The 24,759-nt window shown below is 49.8% G+C and overlaps 1 protein-coding gene across 1 annotated transcript; it reads left to right on the top strand.

Moving 5' to 3' along the window:
• The first annotated feature begins 19,647 nt into the window (after window positions 1-19,647).
• Window positions 19,648-23,242, top strand: VSX1 (visual system homeobox 1). The gene is made up of 5 exons (XM_058834681.1): window positions 19,648-20,017; window positions 20,381-20,459; window positions 20,716-20,839; window positions 21,720-21,900; window positions 22,513-23,242. The coding sequence occupies exons 1-5, from the start codon at window positions 19,648-19,650 to the stop codon at window positions 22,776-22,778; spliced, it is 1,020 nt and encodes a 339-aa protein (XP_058690664.1). The 3' UTR covers window positions 22,779-23,242.
• Window positions 23,243-24,759: the final 1,517 nt, after the last annotated feature.

Below are 24,759 nucleotides of genomic sequence, written 5' to 3'. Positions count from 1 at the left end.
TGAAAAAGAGAAGACGGAAAGTGTCTGTCTTTCCTTAACATTCATAATATTATTTTGCTTGATACATGTAGGAATGGAAATAGGGAAATACAACTGTCTGCCAATTCTCCCCTATGTATATAACACATTTTCTTCTTTGTTGAATGTTACTTTTTGGGTCCTAAGAGACAATTTTGAAGGTCAAATGCCTTGAGAGCCATTTTAGGAGGTGCTCTGCTGTCCCACTGTCCCTTGAAGACAAGTTCACTGGTCTCAGTCCTCCATGTGGAATTGCACTGTATACTAACAATGGATGCTTAGAGTCTCATAAGGGACAGCGATCATAAAAGTTTTTGCTCTGAGAAGATATGTACCTCTTACTTGTTAGGAGGTGTCTAAAGTTTTGTGTGTGAAATAATCGTTGTACACCTTGGAGAGAAAAATGTTCTCCGTTAGTTTTTCCATGTCTTGCACCAGCTACTGACAAATAAATATTAGTGGTAGCCTCTTATTAACCTTCAATCATCTATGCTTCAGGAGCTGCAGGACTGTTCTCCAGTATTTCTAAGCTTCCTTGAAGAAGCAAACTAATTTTCAATAGTTCAGTTCCTATAAATGAATGTATTTTCTAGTGCTCCAGTGATAAATTCACTGTTGCTTATAAAGCACTTGCATGCCAGAGTGAATGCACAAGTGCCTGAATGAATACTTATGATCAGCTCAGAGAATTAAACATTGGAAATGTCTAACCCTCAACTTAAGGCATTTTAAGACTTTTTTCCAACACCAGTCTCTCTGCTGTTTAAGAACTGCTCCTCTAGGAGCACCCGCCCTGTGCACACAGAAATGCCGACACCAAAATGCATTAATTGCTTTTGAATATAAAGTGCAGTCTATTGTGACACATTTGTTTTCTCAGTAAATAGGGTCACCTATCTGTCTTCTGACATAACTTGCCAAAAGAAGCCTCTTCTTGCAAAATGTTATCTTAGTCTCTCTGATGAGCTCAGTTACTTTGATTCTATGATGCAGAAAAATGATGCTGTGAGATTTCCGTTTCTTTCCAGAAGTAAAAGGCTTTGATGTTAGGCACCTGTGTGCTGGTTTGAGCCACCTTCATGCTCAACATGAAGCAGAAACTGTGCATTTTTTGGAAAATGAATAACTGAAACAATCTCTGCTTTTTGGTAGAGGGTTAGATAACCCTCTACAAAAAACTGCTGCTGTTTATCTAGAGATAACTAGGTTATCTCTAGATAACCTCTTGCAGAGGTTGTTTGATAACCACAGTTATCTGGAAAGGTGATGTTTTAACAAGTTAAAATACTTCAGTTACACATCTCTGTGAATTTGTAAAAGCTATTTTTTGGTTCAGCTAACAAACTGAAAATCCCATCAGTTGTGGAATAGTAGTTGAAATACCCTAGAGGGACCCATTTCTGAAATTTTCATAGTATTGTCTTTGGTGAATATTTGGGCTGTGGTTTTCAGGCAGTCTGTATATGTTGAGGCGTGGTGCAGGAAGCAGTTGCAGGGAAGATGGCCCGGCAGAGCAAGCAGGTGTCCTGTGTGCAACCACAGAGCTGGAGAGGACTGCTCAGCCCCAGGGAGATGGGAGATGTTGGCTTGCAGCAAAGTTTGTGAGAACAGAGAGCTCATCATTTCCACACTTTGGAATCAAAGCCAGGCACGGAGAGAGTGGGGTAGGAAACAAGGCCTTCATCCCTGCTGGTGTGGACTTGAGGGCTGGGTGACATCAGAGCTACCAGAGAAGCAGAGCACAGCAAAACTGAGAACTTTCCCAGAAGCCACAGAGGTTGCTTGTGTTAGAGACCACTGCCAGAGGAGGAGATGAGCAGAAATCTGCTCAGTAAATGTACTGGCTGGCCTCCTGCAGTTAGAGGGGCAACCCCTTCTTGGGGACAACTCAGCAGTTTGAAGAGCACAGCATCCCAGAGGGATGGTGGAATCAATTGCTAAATTTCCCCTTGTGGAGTAAAGAGAAAGAAAAACGCATTGGAGTTGACCTGGGACCAGCCGTTTGCCCACCACCCGTAAAAACCTCTCGCTTATCCTCATGAATAACAGGAGTTTGAATTTACCAAGCGAAGTGATCGGACCCTCCAGCCTGCTATTCATTACTCCAATTAACAATCAGTTGCCTGAAAAATGGGCCAATCTGTTTCTTGGAGAGCCACATAGAAAATCCACAAGGCAAGCCAATTAGCATACCAGTCCTCACCGTCTATGGAACCTAATTTAGTTATTTGGTTGATCTAAGTACCAAAATATTGTTGTTTTGTTATGGAGCATATAATGTTTGTTAAATGGCTGAAATCCCCCGGGGCCCATATGCTGCTGATACTCCCTGCGTCCTCCCAAGCTGGCAGAGGCAATAAGGCAAAACTGTTTTGTCCCGCACATGGCCCCTGTATTTTCCTGGCACAACACGGCAGCTGGACGAAGGCAGAACAAACCTTCGCCACCCAGGGTGGGCGGGATAGCTTCCCTCCGAAATAGTTGCACACTTGAGCAAGCCCATTGTCTGCCCAGAAAGTATTTCAACCGCCTCTTACCAGGCAGCCGCGGCTACAAATAGTCCGCAGAGCCAGTGTTTGGACAACCTGTCTGCACAGCGCATTGTGCAGGAGCAATTAGTTTGCAAATTGCCCATTTGCACATCCGCGCATGAATTAGTTACATTGCTCCCACAGGATTTGTTATTCTTATCATTGCTGTTAAGGAAGGCACATGAATAAAAAAAGGTAATTTGGACGAACGCCTTTCTCCGCAGCAGCTCGAAGTTGGAGCCTCTTCCTGGGCGAGGACAGACGGAGGGCTCACTCCCTAAGCAGGAAAAGAGTGATTCTGCGGGATGTTACCTCTTCGTGTTTCTAATTCCCTGGGTTGATGCTAGTGTAACGGTGGCACGGGTTGTGCGAAGTTTTTTGCTCATTTCATAGCTTTTTTTTTTTTTTTTTTTTTTTTTTTTTTTTTTTTTTTTTGTGAAAGAAAACACATGACAGCTGTCAGCTTGTACTGCCATTCCTGGTGCACACACTCTGGGCTTGCAGATGTAGCCCCAGTCCTGCAACTGAACTGCTCCTTCGTTTCTGGAGAAATCCCACATTGGGACTTTAGCAGCCAAAGAAACACCAGAACTACCATTATATTCTGTGATTTAGTGGCATTACTTTTATTCTGGTCAGAATTTGCTGGAGCTGATGGAGAGTGACACTGGAAGGGAAGGAATCTAACAGAATGGACAGTTCTTCTCAGTGTTCACACCACATTTAGTTCTCCACTTCAAAAACCCAAACTGCACATCACTGCTACCTGGTCAGCAGCACAGTAAAGGTGAGGGGTGACTGTGTCTGTCATACATGGGCATTTTGGTCAGACACTCCAATTAGTCTGTGCCTGCTGAAGAGGCTGTGCTCTCACCAGCTTTGTTCATTTGCTCAGGTGTCTAAAGGTTCTGCTACCCAGCTTTCAACATACTTTCTCCACCATCTTCTCACTGTTCTGAGCTAGGTTTTAGCTCAGCTGCTGACCTTGCAGGCCCTAATATGAGTATTCAGCTGCTGCTATATGACCATCTTTTGGACCACTGAATTCCTGACAGATGTTCAGAGCCTCAGTATGTCCAGTGGCTGAGAAAAGTTATAGAAAAGCAAGTTGTGGCCAGGTGATGTGAATGTCCTGCCTGGACATTGGCTTTTCTTCTGAGAAATCTCAGAAGCTGACGTGGTAGATGCTCTGTGGCATTTACGTTTTTAACTTCAAGTTGTCAGAGGCCACATAACAGCATTCCTCCCCCAAAAAAAGTTTAAAAAAAAAAAGAAGAAAAGGAAATCCATCTCTGCCTCATATTTTTATGCTGTAGTTTCTGATAATGTCTTTTCTGAGGGTGAATAGTGTCACTCTACCCCATGTGCACATGACACCATGTATGAACAGCCGAGTTTGTAGCTGGAATAGTTAAGAACAGCACATTTTTTTTGGCTGCTGTAAATAACATTAGGGAATCCATGGTGAAAAATATGTCCCCTTTTTTTAACCCAAATTCATCTTGCTTCTGGGAGAAAATGTTTTCCGACCAAGGCATTTTGTTCAACATTTTCTTTGCTGTTTCACGTACCATCCCAAAGGACTGTCTCCAGTCACCATCTTTTCCATGGAGAAGTAGATGTGTTTTTTGAAAGCAAAAATCTATTTCTTCAAGTGGCTCAATTTGCTTGCACATCTGACCGCATCCTGCACTATTTAGTGTTGACTTTTCACATTTGAAAATGTGATGGAAACTCAGTAACATTTAATGTTTCTTTGCAGCTCAGTGGTTAACCAAACTCTGCTGGGCTGAGAAAAGGCTGATGTTGATTCGAGGATTTAGCAGTCAAATAGATTGAAAAGTTGCCAATATGGGCACAGCCAATTTTGTATTACACTTCTATTTAAACCAGAATGAAATAAAATTCCTTTGAGAAACTGTAGTAGTATTTTATCATCATGTTTACAATCTTTGAGCCAATTTATAATCTCATGGAAAAGGGTCATTTGTTCTGAAATCATAAAAAGCAGGAGTTCCTGATGCTGTGTTAGCTCTCCAAATTATTTACACATTGAGTTACCTACTTTTCCTTCTTCTAAAGGTAGGGAGCAGGTAGTCACTTGCAGCTTTCTTCAGAAGATGTGACAACTGCTTCTTTCCTTGTATGAAACTGCAGTTTGTTGGCTTAAAGAAAAATATTCTGAACTGTGAATGGCAGCTCAACAATCAGCATCTTGTAGGAAGGCCAGCTAAAAAACAGGGGATATGTTTGCTCTTGGTAAAAGTAGGAACTTCCTTCTTACTTTCTTTGATTCTATTAGTCATGTTCTATTTCAGTGCTGTCTTTTTATTCCAGTGTCTGTCCTTGCCACTTCCTGCCTGCTAGCTGGTAACCATTGGTGTGATGATTTCCCTGGAGCTGCTGCAGAATAAAGCAATTGTGCCTGTGATTCTAAGTCTCACCCTGCTGATGGTCCTGAGATTTGAGGAGCTCAGGCTGTGCATGGGGTAAAAAAGGACCAGGATGCAGCTTTCCTTCTACAGGCCACTGCTCTTCGATCATGACTTTGGTCCAAATGCTTTGGGGAATGGGTAACTGCTGCATTTTATTAAAGACATGCAACTGAAATAATAATCGGATAAAAGGATCATTTATTGTCAAACGATTATGGAGCTGCATTATGTGATTTCATATATTTTCCTTCAAAATCTCTGCATTTCAACCCAGCTTGGGGTTTTACTCTGTGCCATTAACACGTTGGTATTACACAGGAGTATATTTCACATGGCAATTCAGTGGGATATGGATTATGTTATCAGGAAATAAATAAAATTTTCTCAAGTTGGCCTTGGCTCTGCTGGTGGTAATCATGAAATTGTTTGTTCTTAAGCTATGACAGAGGATTGGATTCTTAAAAACTGGATAGAGAAAAATGCTTTTAGAGTGATTTCTTTACAATAAAAACATGATAGTCTTAAAGCTAACTGATAATCTTTGTGAGTCCATTCCATGCAAAGCAGGAGAACAAACAGATTCCCAGCTGATATAAGTCAACATAGTCCTGTTTGCTGAGAAAGCTGGGTCAGTCCACAGCAGCTGAGGATCCAGACCCATGACTGAAAGAATCCTCATCTTGCTGGCAAAACAAGGGAAAAGACTGTAACAGGATTTTGTGAGGACAAATAATATTACAGAGAAAATAAGATGGGCTGGTGACCAAATAGGATGGTGGTTTCATTTGTCATTTCTCAAGATATTTTTTTTATTGGAATATGCACCAATAGGGACAAGTTGTCTCGTGGAGCCACTGGGGACTGTTAACCTTTTTTAGTACTGTTTAGTATCTACCACTATAGTGGAGTTAGGCTCATGAATGGTACACCTTTAATAACAAAATTCCTGAGTTAATCTCCTCTAGAGGTCTGCGTGACATTACTAGCTGTAATCTAACTCTTCCAGGTTATTGTCGATGCACTTATGGGCATAAAACCTTCTTTGGGGGAATTAGGTATTTTCTCATTATGCATGCCAGTAGCTTTTCACTGAATATCACTCAATTTCCGTGAAAATCTGAGTTACTCTGGCAAGTTGCAGTTTACCTAGTCTATAAAAAAGATCTTCAGAATTCTCTACTGATCTGTTTTCTACCTACCTTCGAATTAGTCAGGTGTGATACTCTCTGATGGAAAGTGAAAGCAGTTTGTCTTTGGAACAGGCAGATGCAGGATGTGCTTGGGGAAGGAAGCACTGCAAGCAGATGAGTCCCTGCTGTATGTGGAGTCATTTCAGGACAATGGCCTGGTGGTTGAAGCATCCATCCATTTCTGTTCCTTCCTCTGCCTGCAGGACCTTGTTGCCATGTGTCCTGGGAAAATGTGCAGCTGCTTGGGCTTACCACTGACCAGCTGTTTAAAAGGTGTTTAAGGTTTCCAGGGTTGCATGTAGACACCTAAAGTCAGAGCCCCAGGCAGCCACAGCCTATATTGGATCTTGGCTCCTGTGGGGAAAGTAATGCTTCATTTGTCTGCCCTTGTATGTCCAGATTTAGCAAACTCTCCAAGAAAGGGACCTTCTCTTGCTTTGCTTGTCATGCTAATAATAAACAATCACAGCACAGAGACTGGAGTGACCACAGCAAGAAGAGCTGTGATTGCATTGCTGTTTCACCTCTCCTTGTGTCACAGATGCTTTACTGATCTTGTCCTCATCTGGGATATCTGGGAATGCACGGGCAGCAGGGCTGTACTGAGGGTGAGTGTCCAGGTGCCCCCTGTCTTGGGAGGCAGGCGCTGACCAGTGCCAGCTCTCACACTCCTTGCAAGGTGGAGCAGGGAAATCAGGTCACAGCAGAGAGAGGTTGCAGTTTTGCCATCTGCAAAAGAGTTTGTGGGAGTTTGACATGCTGGGTCAGTGGCAAGTGTCCAAGGCACTGGGAATATTGGATAGTCTCGTCCCTATTGGGTTATGAAATGCAAGGAGGACTTAGCTGGCAGATGACATCTCCAGTCAGGTCTCACCTACACCCAGCTACAGCTGCAAACCAGTGTTGGTGTTGTGCTGCCCAGATGTTGTGTTGCTGAAATATTTGTGTGTATAGAAACCTTTATGGAGACCATTGCTGAGATGTGATCATGTGCCAAACTCTGCAGCACAGAAATGGAACAAGCTGGTGCATTCCCATTTCCCACCATGGCTTTATCATGGAGGAGAAGCAAGGTGGGAGATGTTACAGTGTTTAGTACTGTGGCTGTAATGTGAATAAACCCTCTCTGCTGTACATGAATGTACAGGAATACAGGACATACCTGGCAGGGGTCTCAGTGTCCTCCATGTCCCAAAGAGACTGCTGTCCAAGAGATCACTGAGAGCTCGTGGCTAAGCTGGAAATCAAATTGAAGCCTTCAGGTGCTTGAGACACATCTCCTCCACCTTCTCTTTCTAACTAGCTCATCTCAGGTCCTGTGTGCCATTCAGCTTGGGGGGTTGCCCAACTCTGGAGAAATCCCAGACTGATCTGTGTTACTCCTTCCAGCTAGTTTGTTTTGCTTTAAATTCACTGCTTTTTCTTTTCAGAGACTTGTTCAGTGGGGCTTGGCTTGAAGAGGGGCTGGAATGCCATCACATATTCCGTATCTTATGAGAGGAAGTGTAATTAAGCCATCTACCTCCTAAACATGCTGCCCACCTTTGAATAGTCAGGGAAAGCCACCACAAGGGTTAAACACTTTATTTAGATGGCTTTGTTTGTTACGTGTGTGCTTTGCTTGTTCTGAGAATTAACAGAAGATAAGCTAAAAGTTCATTTATAAGAGTATTAAAGGATAATTATGATGGAGTAAATGCAGCAGGTCAAAAGGCATTATGATGAACAGAATCATAATATAGGGCTTGGGAAAATAAGCTAAAATGTACAATGCCTAACATCACTCACTGAATGCCACAGAAAGTGTTCCTCCTCACAGTTTCTCTCTGCTTCTTCATTCCCACTCTAAATTAAAGTACTTCCATCATCACTTTGCTGTTTAGGCATGAATATGTCATGATAATCAATTGCAGTAACTTAAATTAAACTTTTGGGCAGGCATAAATATGTGACCTTTTAATATCAACGAAATGATAAAAAAGATTTGGTAGGAAATCTGTTTCAATCAGATTAGAGGAGAAGTGGGTAAAGCTGATTACAAGCCCACTAAACACAGTATTTGGGCAGTATTTGTTCAGAAACAATAGCGTTAATTCTACTTTAACAAGTATTATCTGGAAAATCAATAATTAATGGTAACCCATTATCAACTTGTAATTTAGCACAGAGATTAAGTTGGTGGAGAAGTGAAAGCGACTGGGCAACCTGCTTTTACTTGACCTGTCAGGCTGATGGATTAACAAGTGACAGTAGGGTTTCATATTTTTTTTAAAGGAGAGGTGGTAGAAATAAGTCAATTTGGGCCTCTTGCTGTTTGGCACCACCTTGCCCTCCTGCCTCCTCAAGCTTTGCAGAAGAGCTGCCTTTTGCAGCCAGGTTGCTGCAGCTGGAGGGATGACATCTTCAGTGACACTTGGTCCTGGGACAGAGCAGGGGGACACTACTCCCAAATCCACAGGATGCATGGAGAGGGGTGGACAGAGGAGGGGAGAAGGTGCTGTTTGTAGGTGGTGTGAGCATGTCCAGTAGTGTCACCTTGGCTGGGCTTCCTACAGGGGCATTCTCCTCTTTAACAGCTTCATGCAACTCCCAGCTTGCCAAAGTGACCCCTACCATGCTTCCTTCCTTGACTGACAGGACTCACAGCAACATGTGGGAATGCATGTGAGCAGCAAGATTTTCCTCAGCCAGCTCCTCCTTTCCCCTTACCACATCAGCTCTGTTTGGGGAAACAGCCCTGTTTGTGGTCTCTGCTATGCTGGGACTCAGATGCCGCCTGGGGCGGGGGGGGTGTTGGAAGTGTTGTGCACAACTTGTCTCTGCATCAGGTCATTGCAACAGATTCCAAACAGATGATGGTTTTGTGAAGACAGTGTTCTTCCAGAGGATACAGATGTCCTGATCAAGGATCTGTGTGTGTGCATGTGTCCATGATTCTCTCAGGGTGTCTCTGTGTGTGTTTGCTGAGGCCAGAGCAGGCTTTTAGAAAAGGAACATTGCTAAGTTTCAGGTGGACAGCAGTGAGCCACCACTTCTACCTTGCTGTTGGTCGGTCCATCTTCTTCTGGGCACAGTCCCTTTCTTCCCAGAGCTGTTACCTACCTGGTTTTGGGCAGAGTGGGATGCAGTCTGTGGGCTGTAGTGGTTTATGACAGTAAGACAAAAAAAGGAGGTGGGTTGAAGACAGTGGAAAGCAAGAAAGCCAGTGCCAGAGGGCTTGTGGAGGCCCTGGTGCAGCTGGACATGGCCCTGTAGCTACCCACAGGTGGGATGCTCTCTGCCTTGCTCAAAGGCACTGGTCACAAGTGACAAGCGGTGGCCTTTGTATAGAAGAGGGGCAAGTGTGAAGGAATATATCACCTCTTTTAGGAGAGTTAGAGCTGGAAATAGTGACCTCTTGGGCTGGCCTCACATTTCCCACCAAACTTGCCCTCACTCTTGACATGGGTGAGAAACACCATGGCAGGATGAGAAGCCCAAGAGCTGTACTTATCTCTATTTCCACTGACTGCATCCTCTGTTTCTGAGCTGCCCTGACAGGGCAACTGGCAGGCTGATGTCCCGACACTGGCTGGACACAGCTGGCTCTGGGGCACAGTGTGCAGAGGGTGGGGATGGGGGTTTCATGACAGCCAGCAGGGCGGGATGCTCTCAGCAAAGGGAACAGATTGAAGGCAGATTGTGCGGGTGAAGTAGCACCGTGCTACATAGATAGGGAGTGGCTTCAGAAATGGCATTTAATCATTCAACATTAACACAAGACATCTGTCACCACCCTTGGCAATGATGGTGCTACACAGCAAAACAATATGTTCTGGTGCTCCTAATCACAGGAAAAACACTACTTTTTTGCAGAGAGTTCTTTTAGTGCCCGGCACAAATCCTTCTATTTTATTATAGCAATCCCAGCCAAATCCTCCAATAAATGGAGTTTTTATTAATGTGCAGCTGTTGAATGAGAAAAAAATAAAACTCAGAAATAAAAATGAATCCCTGAATAATCAGGCTGATCCCATGCAGTAAGAACAAACAGGCCGACTACATACTTACAGCTTTTTGGTATTATTTAAAAATATGGTCAGGGCTTTTCTTACCCACTCTATTTTTTTTTTACACAGACCTGATTAGATTTTGCTCAGGAAGATCCAAGCCACTTCTGTGAGCTGGAAATGCAGCAAGGAGTGAAAGGAGCTAGGATGAGGGTTACTCATCCAGTTTGTGTGCCTGATATTTGCCTGCTGCCATGGTCAGGAATTTGCTTCAGCCAGGGAAGAGAGTGGCGGGGTGGCACAGTGCCCAAGGCAGCTGGGATTTGGCTTTGCAATGAGGGATGTGCTTGCAAAAGAGAACAGAAGACAGTGTCAAAGAAAGCAGGGTGGAAAAAGCTAAGCAGCAAAAATCCTTTGACCATGGCAGCTCACAGCAGAAGATGGTGTGGTTTGTTTTAACTAGTTGCAGTTTGGTGCTCTTTGCCTTGACTTTGAGCTTGCCAGGTGAAATGCTGATCAAAAGTGCTGTTTTGCAGCTAAAAATGAAGGAGGAGTGATCCCATGGTGATGGAGTGGGTGAGGCAGGTGCTGAGTTGGGGGAAAGAAAAATGCCCACCCTGCATTTAGCCCCAGGTCCTTTCCCTGTGCACGTCCTGCCCTGCCAAAGCATCTGCAAGCTCTGTGTGATGAGTGGAGGGGCCTGCCAGGAGCAGAACAAATCTCCTTCCTTTATGCTCGCTCTTGCTGCTGGGAAATCTGATTCAACCCTGCTCCACCCACGGCCCAGTGATGCGACTGCACGCGTGATGGAAGCTGGGCTAAAGCAGGTCCCAGGCTCCAGTCCAGCTGGCAATACAGCGACCATCCAGGGCTGTTCCCTGATGGCTCTGGCCCAAAGGAGAGTGCTGAGTGAGCAGAGATGTAGGAGAATTGCTGGAGCTGCTATCAGATGTGTGCAGGTGTATCCAGATGGCTGGAACCTCTGCCCCATGGGGGCATGGACAGCCCCTTGGGGGCCCACCTAGAGTCAAACCTCCAACAGGAGGGCAAAGCCAGCATGGGAAGCACCCCCAGAGCCAACAGGGCTTTCATGCTGCCCAAGGCACTTCAAGGTTAGCTGTGGCTGTTGGGACAGGGCCTGTCACCAGAGCCAGAGCCAAATCACCCAGGGATACAGCCTGGCTGATGTGAGGCAGGAGGGAATGTCCTGAGCAGATAGCACCCTGCCTACAAAATGGCACGACCATCTCTGCTATTCATTCTGATTAAATCTGAGCCAAAGTAAAGCCCTAATTCTTCTGATTAAAGCTTAGAAGTTAAGCTCTTCGGACAGGATGCGTGCTTTGCCCTGTGCTCTCCTAAACCACTTTGTCCATTCCATGACAAGACACTAACAGCACACCCCTATATGTTTCTTCTCAGATACTCTTGATGCCCAGTCCAGAGGGTGTATGATGTGCCTGGGATATCCCACCACTTCTGTCTGAGTAGTGGTATTTATATGCGGTCACCTGGCTATTTTGGAAGCAGGGAGGTAGAAGGAACTGCTCCAAGCAAAGCAGAGGTCCACATCTGCTAGGGCTCATCCTTTATGGATTGGGTTTTTCCTAGAAGAATTGCCCTGAGAGAGATGCCCCCACCCAGGCATGGGTTGGGGTGTTACAGAAATGCTGTGTTACCACAGGTGCTCTACAAGCATGGGATCAGCCTGCTGTCACTCCCTGCAAGGAGTGGGTAAAAGGCAACTAATGTGGTGAGTGAGGGTGTCAGGGACAGGAGAGGATTTGTCACTGTTTTAGCCTCCGTGTACAGGTAGTTTACCTAGGGCAGGTCTGTTATGAAGCTTTACCTGAGTGGTCTGTACCCTGCTTGTCTGCTCTGCAGGACTTTCTGAGGATGTGGGATAGGACTGTGAATGGGGATCGCCTGCATCACTGTTGCCTTTAAGAAGATGCTGGCACCTGCTGGGAAGTGTTGCCCTGGGCAAGACCTGGGCTGCTGTGGTTTCAGCAGGGTCTGGGGACACATCCTCAGGGGCTCATCTTCCATAGATGTTCAGCTTCATGCAGGGAATCTAGGAAACTTCTGTCTTGAACATCTGGCATGGGGAAGCTCTCCCATCTTTTTCTGCTCTGCACCACAGCCAGAGGCACAGCCTGGTATTGTTTGTCACAGATCAATGCATTTACCCATGTGGAAAAATGTCATTACCACCAGGGCTCGGCTTTTCTTTCCCCTTGAACCGCCCCTGCTGTGCTGGTGAGGGGCTGGCTAATTGCCTCTTTTCTCAGGTTGCCCCTGGGGATGGCTGCCCCACAGCCTGCCACACAGCTCAGCTGCACTCTCAGGGCTTCCCCTAGCCATAGGGGCTGCTTTGACAAACAAATGAACACTCAGCCACTGTGCAGGACCATGGGGCTCTTTGTTACATCTCCTCCTGTGAGCTAAAGAAACAAAGGGGGCGTCACTTAAAGAGAGAGGGAAGGATAGATCATGGGCTCCCAGCCAGGAGGGGAGATGCAGGTAACCTGCTTGCTGTGCACCCTACTGGGATGGCCCCCAAAATGGGAATGAGACGCAGATTTCCTGCCCTGGGCAGACAAGAGCAGAGGGAAGGGTATTGCCCAAGGTTTCTGCTGTCACTGCTGCGTGTTCACCTCTCAGGAGTCTGAGGAGTGCTTTGGCTGGAAGAGTTCTGCAGGAGATGCAAAGGAGGCTGAGCGGGAGGATGTTGAAGGAAACTGGTGACCAGGCATCTTTTCCCTGTAGAAACGGGAAACTTTCTGGGTATCAAACAACAGGAAGCAAGAACCTTCACTGCAGTTTCCAAATAGGAAGAAAATACATTTGTTCTACCTTCAAAATCCATTGTAACTTCAAACCAAAAGGGAAAACTGCAGACAATAATCCCACAAAGGAGAGGTTTATTTCTTCTTCTTTTACTTTTCTTCTTCATCTTTTTCCCAGAGTGTGACAGTACCAATAATATAAGTCCTGTTTGAGATGATTAAATAATTATTAATTGTCAGCAAAATTAAATCTGTTCATTTCGTACAGTATGTTCCTTTTTGGCATCAAGACCCACCTTGACTGCGTTAGAGGAATCCTGTCAAAGCAAAACCCAGGAGCTGGTAGAAAAGCTAGAAAGTCCTCTGTGCTAATATCTGTCCTTTAGTGTAGAAAAAATTAGTCCCTCAAGAAAATTTTCAAGTTTTACAACTCAGTGCTGTCAGTGTAAGAGAGCAGAGGAGAAGATGGTATAGGAGTGACATTGGTGAGGGCAAGGCTGAGCTATAAAAGGAGAACCAGGAAGTCCCCAGGTGTTGAAAGACGCCTTTTTTGCATCAAAATTGAAAATTGCAGAATGCAGTGTCAGAGCACAGAAAACACATCCCTGGGTGTGTAGAGGAAAGCTGGGCAGGAAAGCTTTCCTACAGGGTCAAGTGAAATGGGTGAAGTGAGCTACAGCAACGCTCCCTGTATTTCTCACACCAAATAATGTGGTTGCTTACAAACTCATCTGAAGTGCCTTCACTCATCTGAAAAGGAGGATCCATGTACACAAATATATTTATGTTATTTTTCTCTTATATCTATAGGTCCTTTAGATGGTCTGTTTGGGACAACATAGCTTGGGTAAAGGGTCAATTACTTGTTAAATGTCTGATGGGATTTGTGAGACTATCACATCAGACTTCAGGTAAAAGAGCCCAGTTTAGGTCACTTAGGAGTCCAGTTGTTAACGGGGGAGAGGGAGAACACTGTGAAACTCATTAATGACTTATCTGGTCTGTCTAAAAATAAATGGTTTCTGTTGGGGAACCATGCATCAAAACCTCCCTGCTCGGCTGCAGAGTGGAGATAGCTGGGAAAGCCCAGGTGTCGTTTGTCACAGCAAGCCCAGGCCAGTGCTGAGAAAGGGATCTGGACCTCTTTGCACAGCCAGAACCTCTGAATTCACCTGCAAGTAGAGAAGCCCCATTTCAGCACCTGTTAGCACTCAGGAGGGCGGATCTAGAAAGCCGTATTATGGGGAAGAGTGAGAGTAGTTGCCTCTGTGCTGGTGTCCCCTGCTTTAATTAGGTTAGTTTCTTTCATGGCAAGTGCTGTCATACCAAGCTGAAAAATCAATACCATATGGCACAGCACTCAGATAGCAAACTTGGAGATTAATTAAAGGAGAAGGGCTTCTGTTGGGTCTCAGAGCACAGCGCCTATGATTAGGCATGGCTGAACTGGTTTGGAAATGCAAAGGCTGGGCAGCACCAGAGCTGCTGAGCTGGTCACTCTACCGCTCTGGGGTCAGAACAAACTGTGATCTCCCTTTCTTTACTCACTGAAACCACTGGTTAACATGTTTTCCTGGATTTTCCTGTGTCTTGCTTCCAGGCCAGGGGAAGGAGGTGCAAAGGGAAGCATTGTTCTGGAAGGCTTCTGCTTGATGAGGTGCTGGGTATGAATGTGGAGAAAGTGCTGCTTGGGGACTCACTTTGCTGGGCTGGGCTGGGCTGGGCGAGGAGAGGAGAGGAGAGGAGAGGAGAGGAGAGGAGAGGAGAGGAGAGGAGAGGAGAGGAGAGGAGAGGAGAGGAGAGGAGAGGAGAGGAGAGGAGAGGAGAGGAGAGGAGAGGAGAGGAGAGGAGAGGAGAGGAGAGGAGAGGAGAGGAGAGGAGAGGAGAGGAGATCTGACTCCATTGCTTGGGAAGTTTCATTTCCAGGGCACAGACCAGAGTGGGACAATGTCTATCTCTCTTTTGGGAGTTGGTGATTTAATGAATGTGGCAGCTATTGTATGTGTTTGGGACCATCACAGCCGTTCTTCTTCTGCCGATACTTTCTTTTCTTTTCGGTTTTAATGAGTGTTTCTCTAATTGACTTGATGATTTCTGTTTAATTAGCACATTTTGGAGGAATGATCAAAAAATAATAAGATAAAGTAATCAGACAAGCATAGTGCAAAGGAATAATAGCTCCTTTGTGGGGCTAATTGGAATGGACAGTCCATCGGCTAGTTTGGGGCTCCTCACAGTTGGATATTCCCAGCCTAGTTGTGCCTTGTGCCCAGAGCTTCCAAACACCCACATAGACCCAGCTTTGGTAGTCATTTCAATTAGCTTTGATGAGCTGTGAATGAGCCCCAAGGAGAACCGAGTCTGGGCCTGACCTGTTTTGCCATTGCCCAGATTTTGCTTAAGGCTGTGGCAGCGAAGTTTGCCCAGAACCTGAGTCAGGTGCCAGGCCCTGGGTAGCACCAGGCAGAGCATCTCCAAGGAGGGCTGTGTCCCAGCTCACACATCCTGTATGGGACAAGAGAGGGTTGCCCACGGGGATGTGAGATGGGCGGATAAATGGTACTAGAAATCAACAAGTTTGGCAGAAGCAAGAAGGAGGGGAAGCAAAAAGCAGCAGCTGAAGGAGCAACCAGAAATCGGAGCTATCGCTGTTGTGGCTACTCCCATTTTTGTGTTTGTTCCTGAGCACTCTGTCCCTCCTGTTCCCATACATACACCTCTGGAAGAAGCTCCAGTCTCCTCCCAAGGAGCAGGAACAGTGCTTTCCATAGGCTACATCACCTATGGCTCCTTGGAGATACACAGGGTGAGCTCTGTTTGCTCAGACTCGACTGCCAGCCATGCTTACAGCTGATGTTGTAGGTGTAGCACCTTGATGGCCATTTGTTTGCCCTGTGATGGCTAGGAATTAATTAGGAGACGGGCTCCAGGCTGCTGTGACAGCTGTCTGCGTGCGGCACTTCCCAGCAGTTTGATTAAATCTGTGACACTCCAGATGTGAGCGCCCTGTGCAGCGGCACATGGTTTGCTCTTAAACTCCACTTAAACCGTGACTGCTCTTCTGGTTTTAATCAAAGGCAAATAAATGCCTTAAGACAGAAATCTGTGCAGAGGAATTAGTAGGGATGTCTCTGGGGCGTGCAGAGCGGGACATGGAAAGGGACCCCCCGTGCCAAATTAGGGCTGACAACGCTTGCAGTAAGCTGAGCTGGCGATGCTGCAGCCCTGAGCAGGTGGTGCGTGGCCAGCTGTGGCTGCGCTCATCCTGCAAACCCTCTGCTTTACTCACATCCAGTCAAGCTGCAAACGAAGCACTTCCCACAGCCTGACAGTGCAGGGAGCAGAGGTTCCCTGATTCATTTAACCTATTCACAATGCCTGCCTCTTCAAATCCATCACCCCAAAATGGATGGTATCTTGGCCACTACATATACCTACTCCTTACTGGCCAGGAGTGTACATGCAATCCACCAGAGCCCTGCTGCAGCCTGAGGAAAGTCTCATTGCCTGCATTTCAAGGAGGAGGCTCATCTGTAACTTAGAGGTGGGGATTGAGCCTTGCAAAACACAGGTGTGACTGGCTGCAACACCCCCCTCCTTGCTGCCTTCTCCCCTAGCTATGGCCTGTTTCTCAGTTCCTTTTCACCCACTTGTCGGAGGCAAGGCTCTCGAAACAGCCATCACTTCCCCATGTTCCCAGCAGGTTGTGGAGGAGGCAGAAGAAAAGCCCTTTTTCTTCTGTCCATGCTCATTGAGGTTCCCACCCTTGCCAAATTGCCTGTTTTGCCATCAGCTGGCTGCTCACCCTGCTGCATTTCACTTCTGGGTCACCCTGCACCTGTGCAAGGCCCACCATGGCCACCAGAAGTCTGGCTGAGCTTGCCCTACACAGCAGCTGCCCAAGGGCTGTGGTGCCAGCATCACTGGAGCAGGCTCCAACCTGCTCCTGTGCTGGTGTGCCAGGAGCTGATGCAGGTGTGGGGTGTGGAGCTGGGGAGGAGTACTGGGCTGTGACTGCTGGTGCAGGCACGATGGATGGGTGTATGGTAGGAGATGTGCTTTTGGAGATGGGTTCTCCGTCCAGTCTGGGGCACAGGAGCCTCTTCCACCCTGAGCTGCCTGAAACTGTCAGATGGTCCTTTATTATTGACCTGATTCATATCTAAACCAGGGAGGTGAAAGCTGTCTTATCCCATTACTAATCCCCTAAACCAGGCCCTTCAATACCTTCTCCTTGCTGCCCCTTCCTCATTGCTACAGCAGGTGATTGCAGGCTGAGTGCACATCCTTCTGGGGCTTTCCCTGAACCCCATGGTGAAGACAGGGACTCTAAAAACCCAACAAAATCTGGCTCTGGAGTTGTCATCAGCTGAGGGGGTACATGCCAAAATGCTGCATGTTTCTGCAATCCCCTAAGGACTTGCAAGGCTTCTTTTTGGGGTCTGAGTGGGACAGCTCCAGGCATCCATCCCATCATGTGTGCCCTCCGTCCTATAGGCCATGGCAGGTGTCTGACATGGTGGTGGAGCAGCCATGGGGAGGAGGGGACAACTTAAGGACTGTTCCACCTCGCTGGGTCCCTTCAAAAGTCCTTCAAAGTGCAGCAGGGATGGGGGAGCCTCAGCATCAACTGCAGGCAGCACTCACCCCCTGGGACATGGGACTGCACCAAGGCCAAGGTCCTGTGACCTCAGGCTGCTCTGGTAGAGCCCCATGGAGATTCTGGCTGCTGGGGCACCTTGAGGCTGCTGGGCCGGCTGGCACAGGCACCCTGCCCATGGAGAGGGGGGGCAAACCCCAGGGAAATTAGAGCAAGGGGCGATGTTTGATGTTCTGCTCTTTAAGCGATTAATAATCTTTCGGCGTCGGAGAATCAGCTGAAAATCTTCCTTAGAAAATAATGAGCAGAGAAACATTTACTGATTAGTCTAATCCCAGCTAATCCTATCTGATGAGCATATATCAAGATATCCTTTAACTGATTTATTGTCCAAAGGACCAGTGGAGATGGCCTTCTTCACCATGGCTGGGGGAGCTGGGGGTGGCAGCAGGAGTGTCCCCACACCCCATCCCACTGTCCTGTCCTGGGAATGGCTGTGTCCCCATCCCCCAGGGCACGGCCTCGGTCACCCTCGCCCTGGGCAGCAGCGCCATATCCAGGCCACCTTGCCAGCATGGGGAGATTTAATCTCTATTTCCATTTCTGCATCTATCGGCTTTCTCTTGGGTTTGAGCTTTTATGTTTCATAAACTGATTAGGAGCAATTATACGTGCTTTATCCCCAAACTTTCCAAATGCCTGGGCCATATGCATATTTAAGGCTTCATCATCTCTCCCAACAGCTCAGCCTCAGTGTAAACTGCTGAAATCAAGCTGATTCTGGGACAACATCAAAAATTAGGGTTTTAACCACTAATATCTGCTCGAACAGGAAATTTGTTGTGGGTGGTGGCCGGATTATGACTTCTAATTACTGTGGCAGATCCTCCCTGCCTAGCAGTGAAAGTCTCCTATTCCAGCAAAACTGCAGCAAAACCACTCTGGAGAAGCGAAGATGCCCAAGGGGATCCCGGGGTGCTCTGTGCCTGGGCAGGGGGCAGCCCTGCCTGGAGGTGCCCCAAGCATCCCCTCATCCTGAGCACACAAGTGCCCTGAATCGGCGGCTTGGGAAGTGTGACCACACTCCCACACCTCCCATTCCCCTCACACCCATTTGCCTTTCTTGGTGAGAAGCACGATGGTCCAGTGGGTCCCCCCCCGCCAGCCCCCAGCGCCGGCCACGGCAATTATCCTAAATGAAAGTTATTGTTCTGCTAATCCTGGGAACAGCTTGCGATGGGAGATTTGGGTCTTTCTTTAATAATGCAAAGTTAATGCGGAGTCCCCTTGTAATTATCTTTATCAGAAGGACCCTCGGTTAATCTGACCGTCCAATGAAGGCCTGGATCAGGCGGCCCGTGTAAGCCGGTTGTAAATCATTTCCATCAACAGATGAAGGGAAGGGGGAAAAAAAAATTGCATCCCAGGTGCAAGAATCTGGGAGCAAAAGGGAGCACAGAGGCCAGTCACCTCGACGTGGCCCTGGCCCCGGTGACAGGACACCTGGGGTCAGGGAGGGTCCTGCCCAACAGCGTTCCAATCCCTGACTCTAGGGTGCTGAGCCCAGTGGGATGTCCCATCTGGGATGTGGGGCTGAAGGGTCTTGGGCTGGAATGGGCATACTGGGGAGCGCACTGCCGGGCACTGGAAGAGGGGATATGGGGACGTAGGGACGTAGCAGGGGGTTCCTGAGAGGAAACCCAAAGAGGGATCCCCAGAGAAGGGGATTTATGGTGGCTGGGGGGGGAACAGGGTGGCCGGGCCGGGCCGGGCCAGGCAGTGAGAGGGGGTCCTGGGGAGGATCTGAGCTAAACCGCAGGGGATCGGGCAGGGGGTGGCGAGGACCGAGGGGCGGGGGCCGAGGGGAACGGAGGGAGGGACGGCGAGAGGGGGCGGCGGGGGGCCGGGCGGTGGCCGGGGAGGGCCGGGGGAGGGGCGCGGGGCCGGTGCGGGCGGGAGGGGGGACAGAGGCCGCTAATCCGGGGATTGGGAGCGCCCCCCCGCCGGTCTGGAGTGTGATTGGAGCCGGGACCGGCGGCGGGACGATAAAAAGGGCGGCGGGCGGTGGTGGCCGGGCCAGGCGGCGGCGGCGGCGATGCCGGGCCGGGCGGAGCCGTCGGGGGGACGCGCGGCGGCGGGGCCGGTGGCGGTGCCCGTACCGGTGACACCCGGGGCGGCGGCGCGGCCGGGAGGAGCGGGGCTGCGGGCCAAGGGCTTCGCCATCACCGACCTGCTGGGGCTGGAAGCCGAGCTGCAGCCGCCCCCCGGGCCCCCCCCGGCCGCCACCGCCGGTGGCTACGAGGGCGGCGGGGCGCTGGGGCTGGGGCTGGGGCTGCTGTGCAGCCTGGGGGGGCCGGGCGCCCCGTGCCTGCTGCCCGCCCCGCTGCCGCTCCTGCCCGCCCGCGGCCCCCGCCCGCCTCCCGGGCCGCCTCCCGCCGCCCGCCGCCACAAGGAGAACATCTCCGGTGAGCGGGGTCGGGGTCGAGGGTGGCCGCTCAGGCGCGCACGGGGACCCCGCTCCGGAGCCGCTGCCGGGGCTGCCTCGCACCTGCGGTCGCGGCCAGCATCCTCCCGCCGGTGCGCGATCGGCTCCCGTGCTACCCGTCCCGGGATGCCGAGCCTTCGACCCTCCGGCAAGCGTGGGCTCCCACCCCCTGTCCCGGGATGGCACCACCGGTGCGGCGCCTCGGGCTCAGCTGTGGGAGGGGACCCCTCCCTGCCCCGGGCCCGCTCCCCGCGGGCGGCTGGAACCGTGTTTGGGGAGCTGCGTTCGGTTGCCCCGCTCTCGACGGGAACGTGACTCTTCCCCTCCCGCATGCTGCTGCCAGATGAGGACAGCCTGTCTGGGGACGCCAGCGACCTGAAGATGTCCACCTCCCAGATCAAGAGGAAGAAACGCCGGCACAGGTAGAACCCGGGAGCCAGGCTGTCCCCGTTCTCACCTGCTGGCTGCTGCCACCATCCTCACGCTGTTCCCCTGATCCCCAGGCTGGGGCGGTCGGTATCCCCAAGGGAAATAAAGGGAGGAAACGGAGGAAAGAGGAGGGCTGCGGCTGGGGGGGGAGGATTTTCCGGAGGAAAACTTCAGCGTGGGGGGGCTGCCAGCCTCACTGTTTGCCCAAGGGTCTGGACGGCGTGACAGGATGCTCTGTCCTCTCTGCAGGACCGTATTCACAGCTCACCAGCTGGAGGAGCTGGAGAAGGCTTTCAATGAAGCGCACTACCCCGACGTCTACGCCCGGGAGATGCTGGCTGTGAAGACGGAGCTGCCGGAGGACAGGATACAGGTAGGTGGCTGCAGAGGTCCTCTCTCTTCCGTGGAGTCTGCGGGCTGCCAGCATCCGGCCGTCTCTGCTCTGTGGCAGTGAGTGCAGATGGTGGGAACGTGGTGTCACTGAAACGCTGCAGGGCGCCCGGGGGGAGGCTCAGCTTCTGCCTGCTGGCATCGAACAGCCTCCAAATGGACACACAGAACCAGGGGACTGGGATGGCCCCAGCAGTTGTGCACTGCTGGCAACTCGGCTGTGTCCTCCCACTCAGGCAGGAGCTGGGAGCAATTTGGAGCTGCTGGGCCAAGCTGTGACACAGGAGGAAGGGAGCTTTCCCCTTTGCGGGACACGTGGCATTTTAGGGCTTGCTATGGAACAGTTCAGCAGCTTAAGAATGAGGTGGTGGTCTGGGCAGCAGCCCCGTTATATCTACACCCCTCAAACCTTCAAATACAGGAGTGGGGTGGGAAGGGGGACCTGTGCACCTTCTGTCATCATTGGTCACCGCATTCCGGAGCCCTTTTTCTGGAGAGGCTGGTACTTTATGGATCAGGTGGGGCGGCCCTGCGGGCAGACGGAGCAGCGTAGGGTGACTTCGGCTGGGATCACCCTCGTGTTAATATGTGCTCCCTCTCCCCCCCTTCCTCCCCTCTCTGACACCCACGTGTGTGCCCTCCCTCACACCCCTCCCCACACGCCGCCCTGGCTGCCCTCCTGGTGCCGCCTGCATGTCCACACCCTGTGTCTGCCCACCCAACCCCTCCGCACACCCCCACGGCTGTCCTTTTGCCCTGGATGGACATTCCCCTGCTCCCGATGGGCCCTGGACACCTGGCCACGGGGGCTGTCTCCTCCCCAATCCCACCCCTCCGTGCTCTCCTGGCTGTTACCCCTGAAGGTTTGGTTTCAGAACCGAAGAGCCAAGTGGCGGAAGCGGGAGAAGTGCTGGGGCCGGAGCAGCGTGATGGCCGAGTACGGCCTCTATGGGGCCATGGTGAGGCATTCCATCCCTCTGCCCGAGTCCATCATCAACTCCGCCAAGAGTGGGCTGGTGGGATCCTGTGCCCCATGGCTGCTGGGTGAGTGGGAACTTGGGTGCTGCTGGGGGGATCAGGGCTCAGCTTCCTCTTTCATACAGCTGCCCTTGCCTTTTTACAGAAAGGAGTGGGGCCTCCCCGGCCCTGAGCTGTACACAGGCTGCCAAGTGCCCTGGGTTTTCCACTTCCTCCTTGCAAAGAACAGCTAGGAAAAGGAAAACCTTTTACAGCCATGTCAGACAGGTGTCTGCACGTGGGTGGGTATCACTCTGCAGTGCTAGCAGGCACCATGGGAGTTGCAAAGGCATCTAAGAAGTCACTACCACCAACCCCTAAACTGAGGGTACCTCAGAGCTACCCTGTGCTCATACACAGTCAAAATCCAGGTTGGAATGGGTCATTACAGCACCTCTCCCAGTAAGTCTTCCCTCCTACAGGGAGGTACAGACTAATGTTGCCACAAGCTATCCCCTCCGGCTGCAGAGAGCAGGTGACAGGGCTCTGAGTTGGGAAAGGCTGGAAGCTTGAGAGAGCTTTCCTTGGGATGCAGGCAAGAACTGAAGGAAGTAGCAATAATGCAGGAGGTGATTCTGAGCTGTCCCAGGCAGAAATAAGCAACCAGTGCCCTTTGTTTTGCTCTCTCCCCTCTGCAAGGTATGCACAAAAAGTCCATGGAGGTAAGCAGGAAGGCAGAGAGCCAAGAGAAGCTGGCAGATGGCTGGCGAATGGAGCAGGAGGAGGAGGAACTCAAAGGGACGCAGGCCAGTTCCCAGAGGGGCTCCGACAAGCTTGGGCCTGCAAAAGACTCAGAGGACACAGCCATCGACCTCTCCAGGACAGCCAAGCACGAGAAGAGGGGTGTGCTGAGGCAGTACATCAACGGGGATCCCCCCACAGAGCAGAATGAGAGGGACCACTGAGCTTGGGCTGCCGCGGAGGAGGCCAGACGTCACAGTGTCCTGGCGAGACCATAATATTTATTGATTTATTGATATATATATATATATATATTTTTCTTAAATAACAGAACTTTTATCTGAATTCAGGGCATTTTAAAACTGGGCACACACATCCCCTTGTCCCCTCACTTTCAAGCTGTTCACTTCTCAGCAGAGCCAGGGTGGAGGGTGGCAGAGGGGTCCCAGTGGGGCCAAGAGCAGTGCGAGGATGGGAGCGCATTGTGGTCAGCACCAATTGCTGCTGGGGAGGAACCCCCTTCCCCTCCATGCTGGGACCACTTCCCCAGCTAGCCAGAAGCACAAAGAGGAGCAACACACCGGGAGTTGCTCCCTCCTCCAACACGCAGGTGCAAGGATGGTGCAGTTTACAGACGCCTTCTCCAAGCGCTTCCAGCCCAACGCAGCACCTGTGTGCAAGTCCTTCCATGCCGAGCACACAATTCTTCCACCTCGAGGAGCAGCAGGGTTTTTAAACATGGTAGGGTTCATCCTCAAGCTGGTGTAACCTGACAGAGAGGCAGGTTTATACTCCCTGAGGATCTAGCCTGCCAATGCAGCCTTATCACTGGATTTACACTGTGTATCTTCCTTAACTCATATTTGGGAGAAGGGGGTAAGGATGTTTTTGTTTATGCAATGATTTTGTACATTCTTGAATGTCACTTACCACTCTATGAATGATAGAATAGACCTTTTTGAAAAGCAAGCCATAGTACCCTGGAGCAATTAAACAATTTTTGTGAATTGACATAAGAAGATATTTTGTAATTGTCTGTAAAAAGTGTTAATGTCAGAGCTGTTTCTTGGTCGCCCTATATTTATGTCTAAAAGCACTTTAGTAATCTGGATTTTTGAATGTGGCTCTTCCTGTATTGTCCACCATTTATTTATTACACATCCATAAATAAAATTGTGGTGTATCTTTGGTTTTCATGCTCTGTATTGCAATTTATACCTTCCTTTGACACATCTCCTGGCAGTTGCTGAACTGGCCCACGCACATGCCTTGACAGTTCTCCTGGACCACCTCCAGTTTCATCTACCAACCAAAACATAGCGGAAAATTATCAAAAGGTTTTATTAAAATCTGAACAATTCCAGTTTAGAAAGTGTCCTAATACAGCTCAGGGGCTGTGTGGCCAGGTACTGATGCTGTCACCTGGTCCTGCCTCTGCTGCTGGGTCTGGCTGCTCTCACAGATGCAGCACAGGCTGTGCTGGACAGGGGAGGAGTGGGGGGACAGTTTCTGGGAAGAGCAGAGCAATAAGTGGCACGTGCAGATTTCCTGCCTTTCCCCTCCTTTGCTTGGCCAGACCCCACCAGGAGGCCGGGGGGGAGGGGTAACATATGCATGGCAAATACAAGGTTTGCAGCAAAAAAAATCAAAACTGTTTGCTGGGGGGGCTGTGGGGAGCACGGTTCAGGAAAGGACCAGCCAGGGCTTATTGCAGCAGCAATTAGGCTCACTGAGAGCCGAGACTTAGCACATTGGAGACCTAATCCTGCCTGAGCAGCATCTGCAAACCTTTTATTTGGGCTGTGCCACGCTGGCACTGGATGCTTGCAATCCCTTTTTCTTTTTTTTTTTTTCCCTTTGGTCTGCCTGCGTGCAGATGGCCTGGCTCTTTGCCTTGTGCTGGCTGCAGCGCTGTGAGAGCAAGCACGTCACCACCACAGTGCTACAAGGGGAGACACTGTAGTTCCAGCATGCACAGGGTGCAGACCACTCACGCTCCTGGTAGTGCCTGGTGGGCTCCCAGCTCTCACCATATGCTGGGAAGGAGGAGCCAAGAGGAGGGCTACTGGCCCGAGGCACTTTTCATGTGCTGGGAAGTGGCTGTGGGGCACAGATGCTGGAGGATGGCAGTGACTGCAGAGGCTCAGCTCCTGGTGACAGGGTCTGGTGCCCTCCTTGGAGCAGGGAGTCACTCAACTCTTAGCT

Source organism: Poecile atricapillus, chromosome 3 (assembly GCF_030490865.1).
Source record: "Poecile atricapillus isolate bPoeAtr1 chromosome 3, bPoeAtr1.hap1, whole genome shotgun sequence".
Classification (NCBI taxonomy): Eukaryota; Metazoa; Chordata; class Aves; order Passeriformes; family Paridae; genus Poecile; species Poecile atricapillus.
Note: the sequence above shows the minus strand (reverse complement) of the source record. Positions and strands in the feature narration are given on the sequence as shown.

Coding starts and splice junctions, on each gene's coding strand:
- VSX1 (XM_058834681.1), top strand. CDS start 19,648: ATGCCGGGCCGGGCGGAGCCGTCGGGGGGACGCGCGGCGGCGGGGCCG. Junction 20,460..20,715: donor AGGAAGAAACGCCGGCACAG/GTAGAACCCGGG, acceptor TCCTCTCTGCAG/GACCGTATTCACAGCTCACC. Junction 20,840..21,719: donor TGCCGGAGGACAGGATACAG/GTAGGTGGCTGC, acceptor TTACCCCTGAAG/GTTTGGTTTCAGAACCGAAG.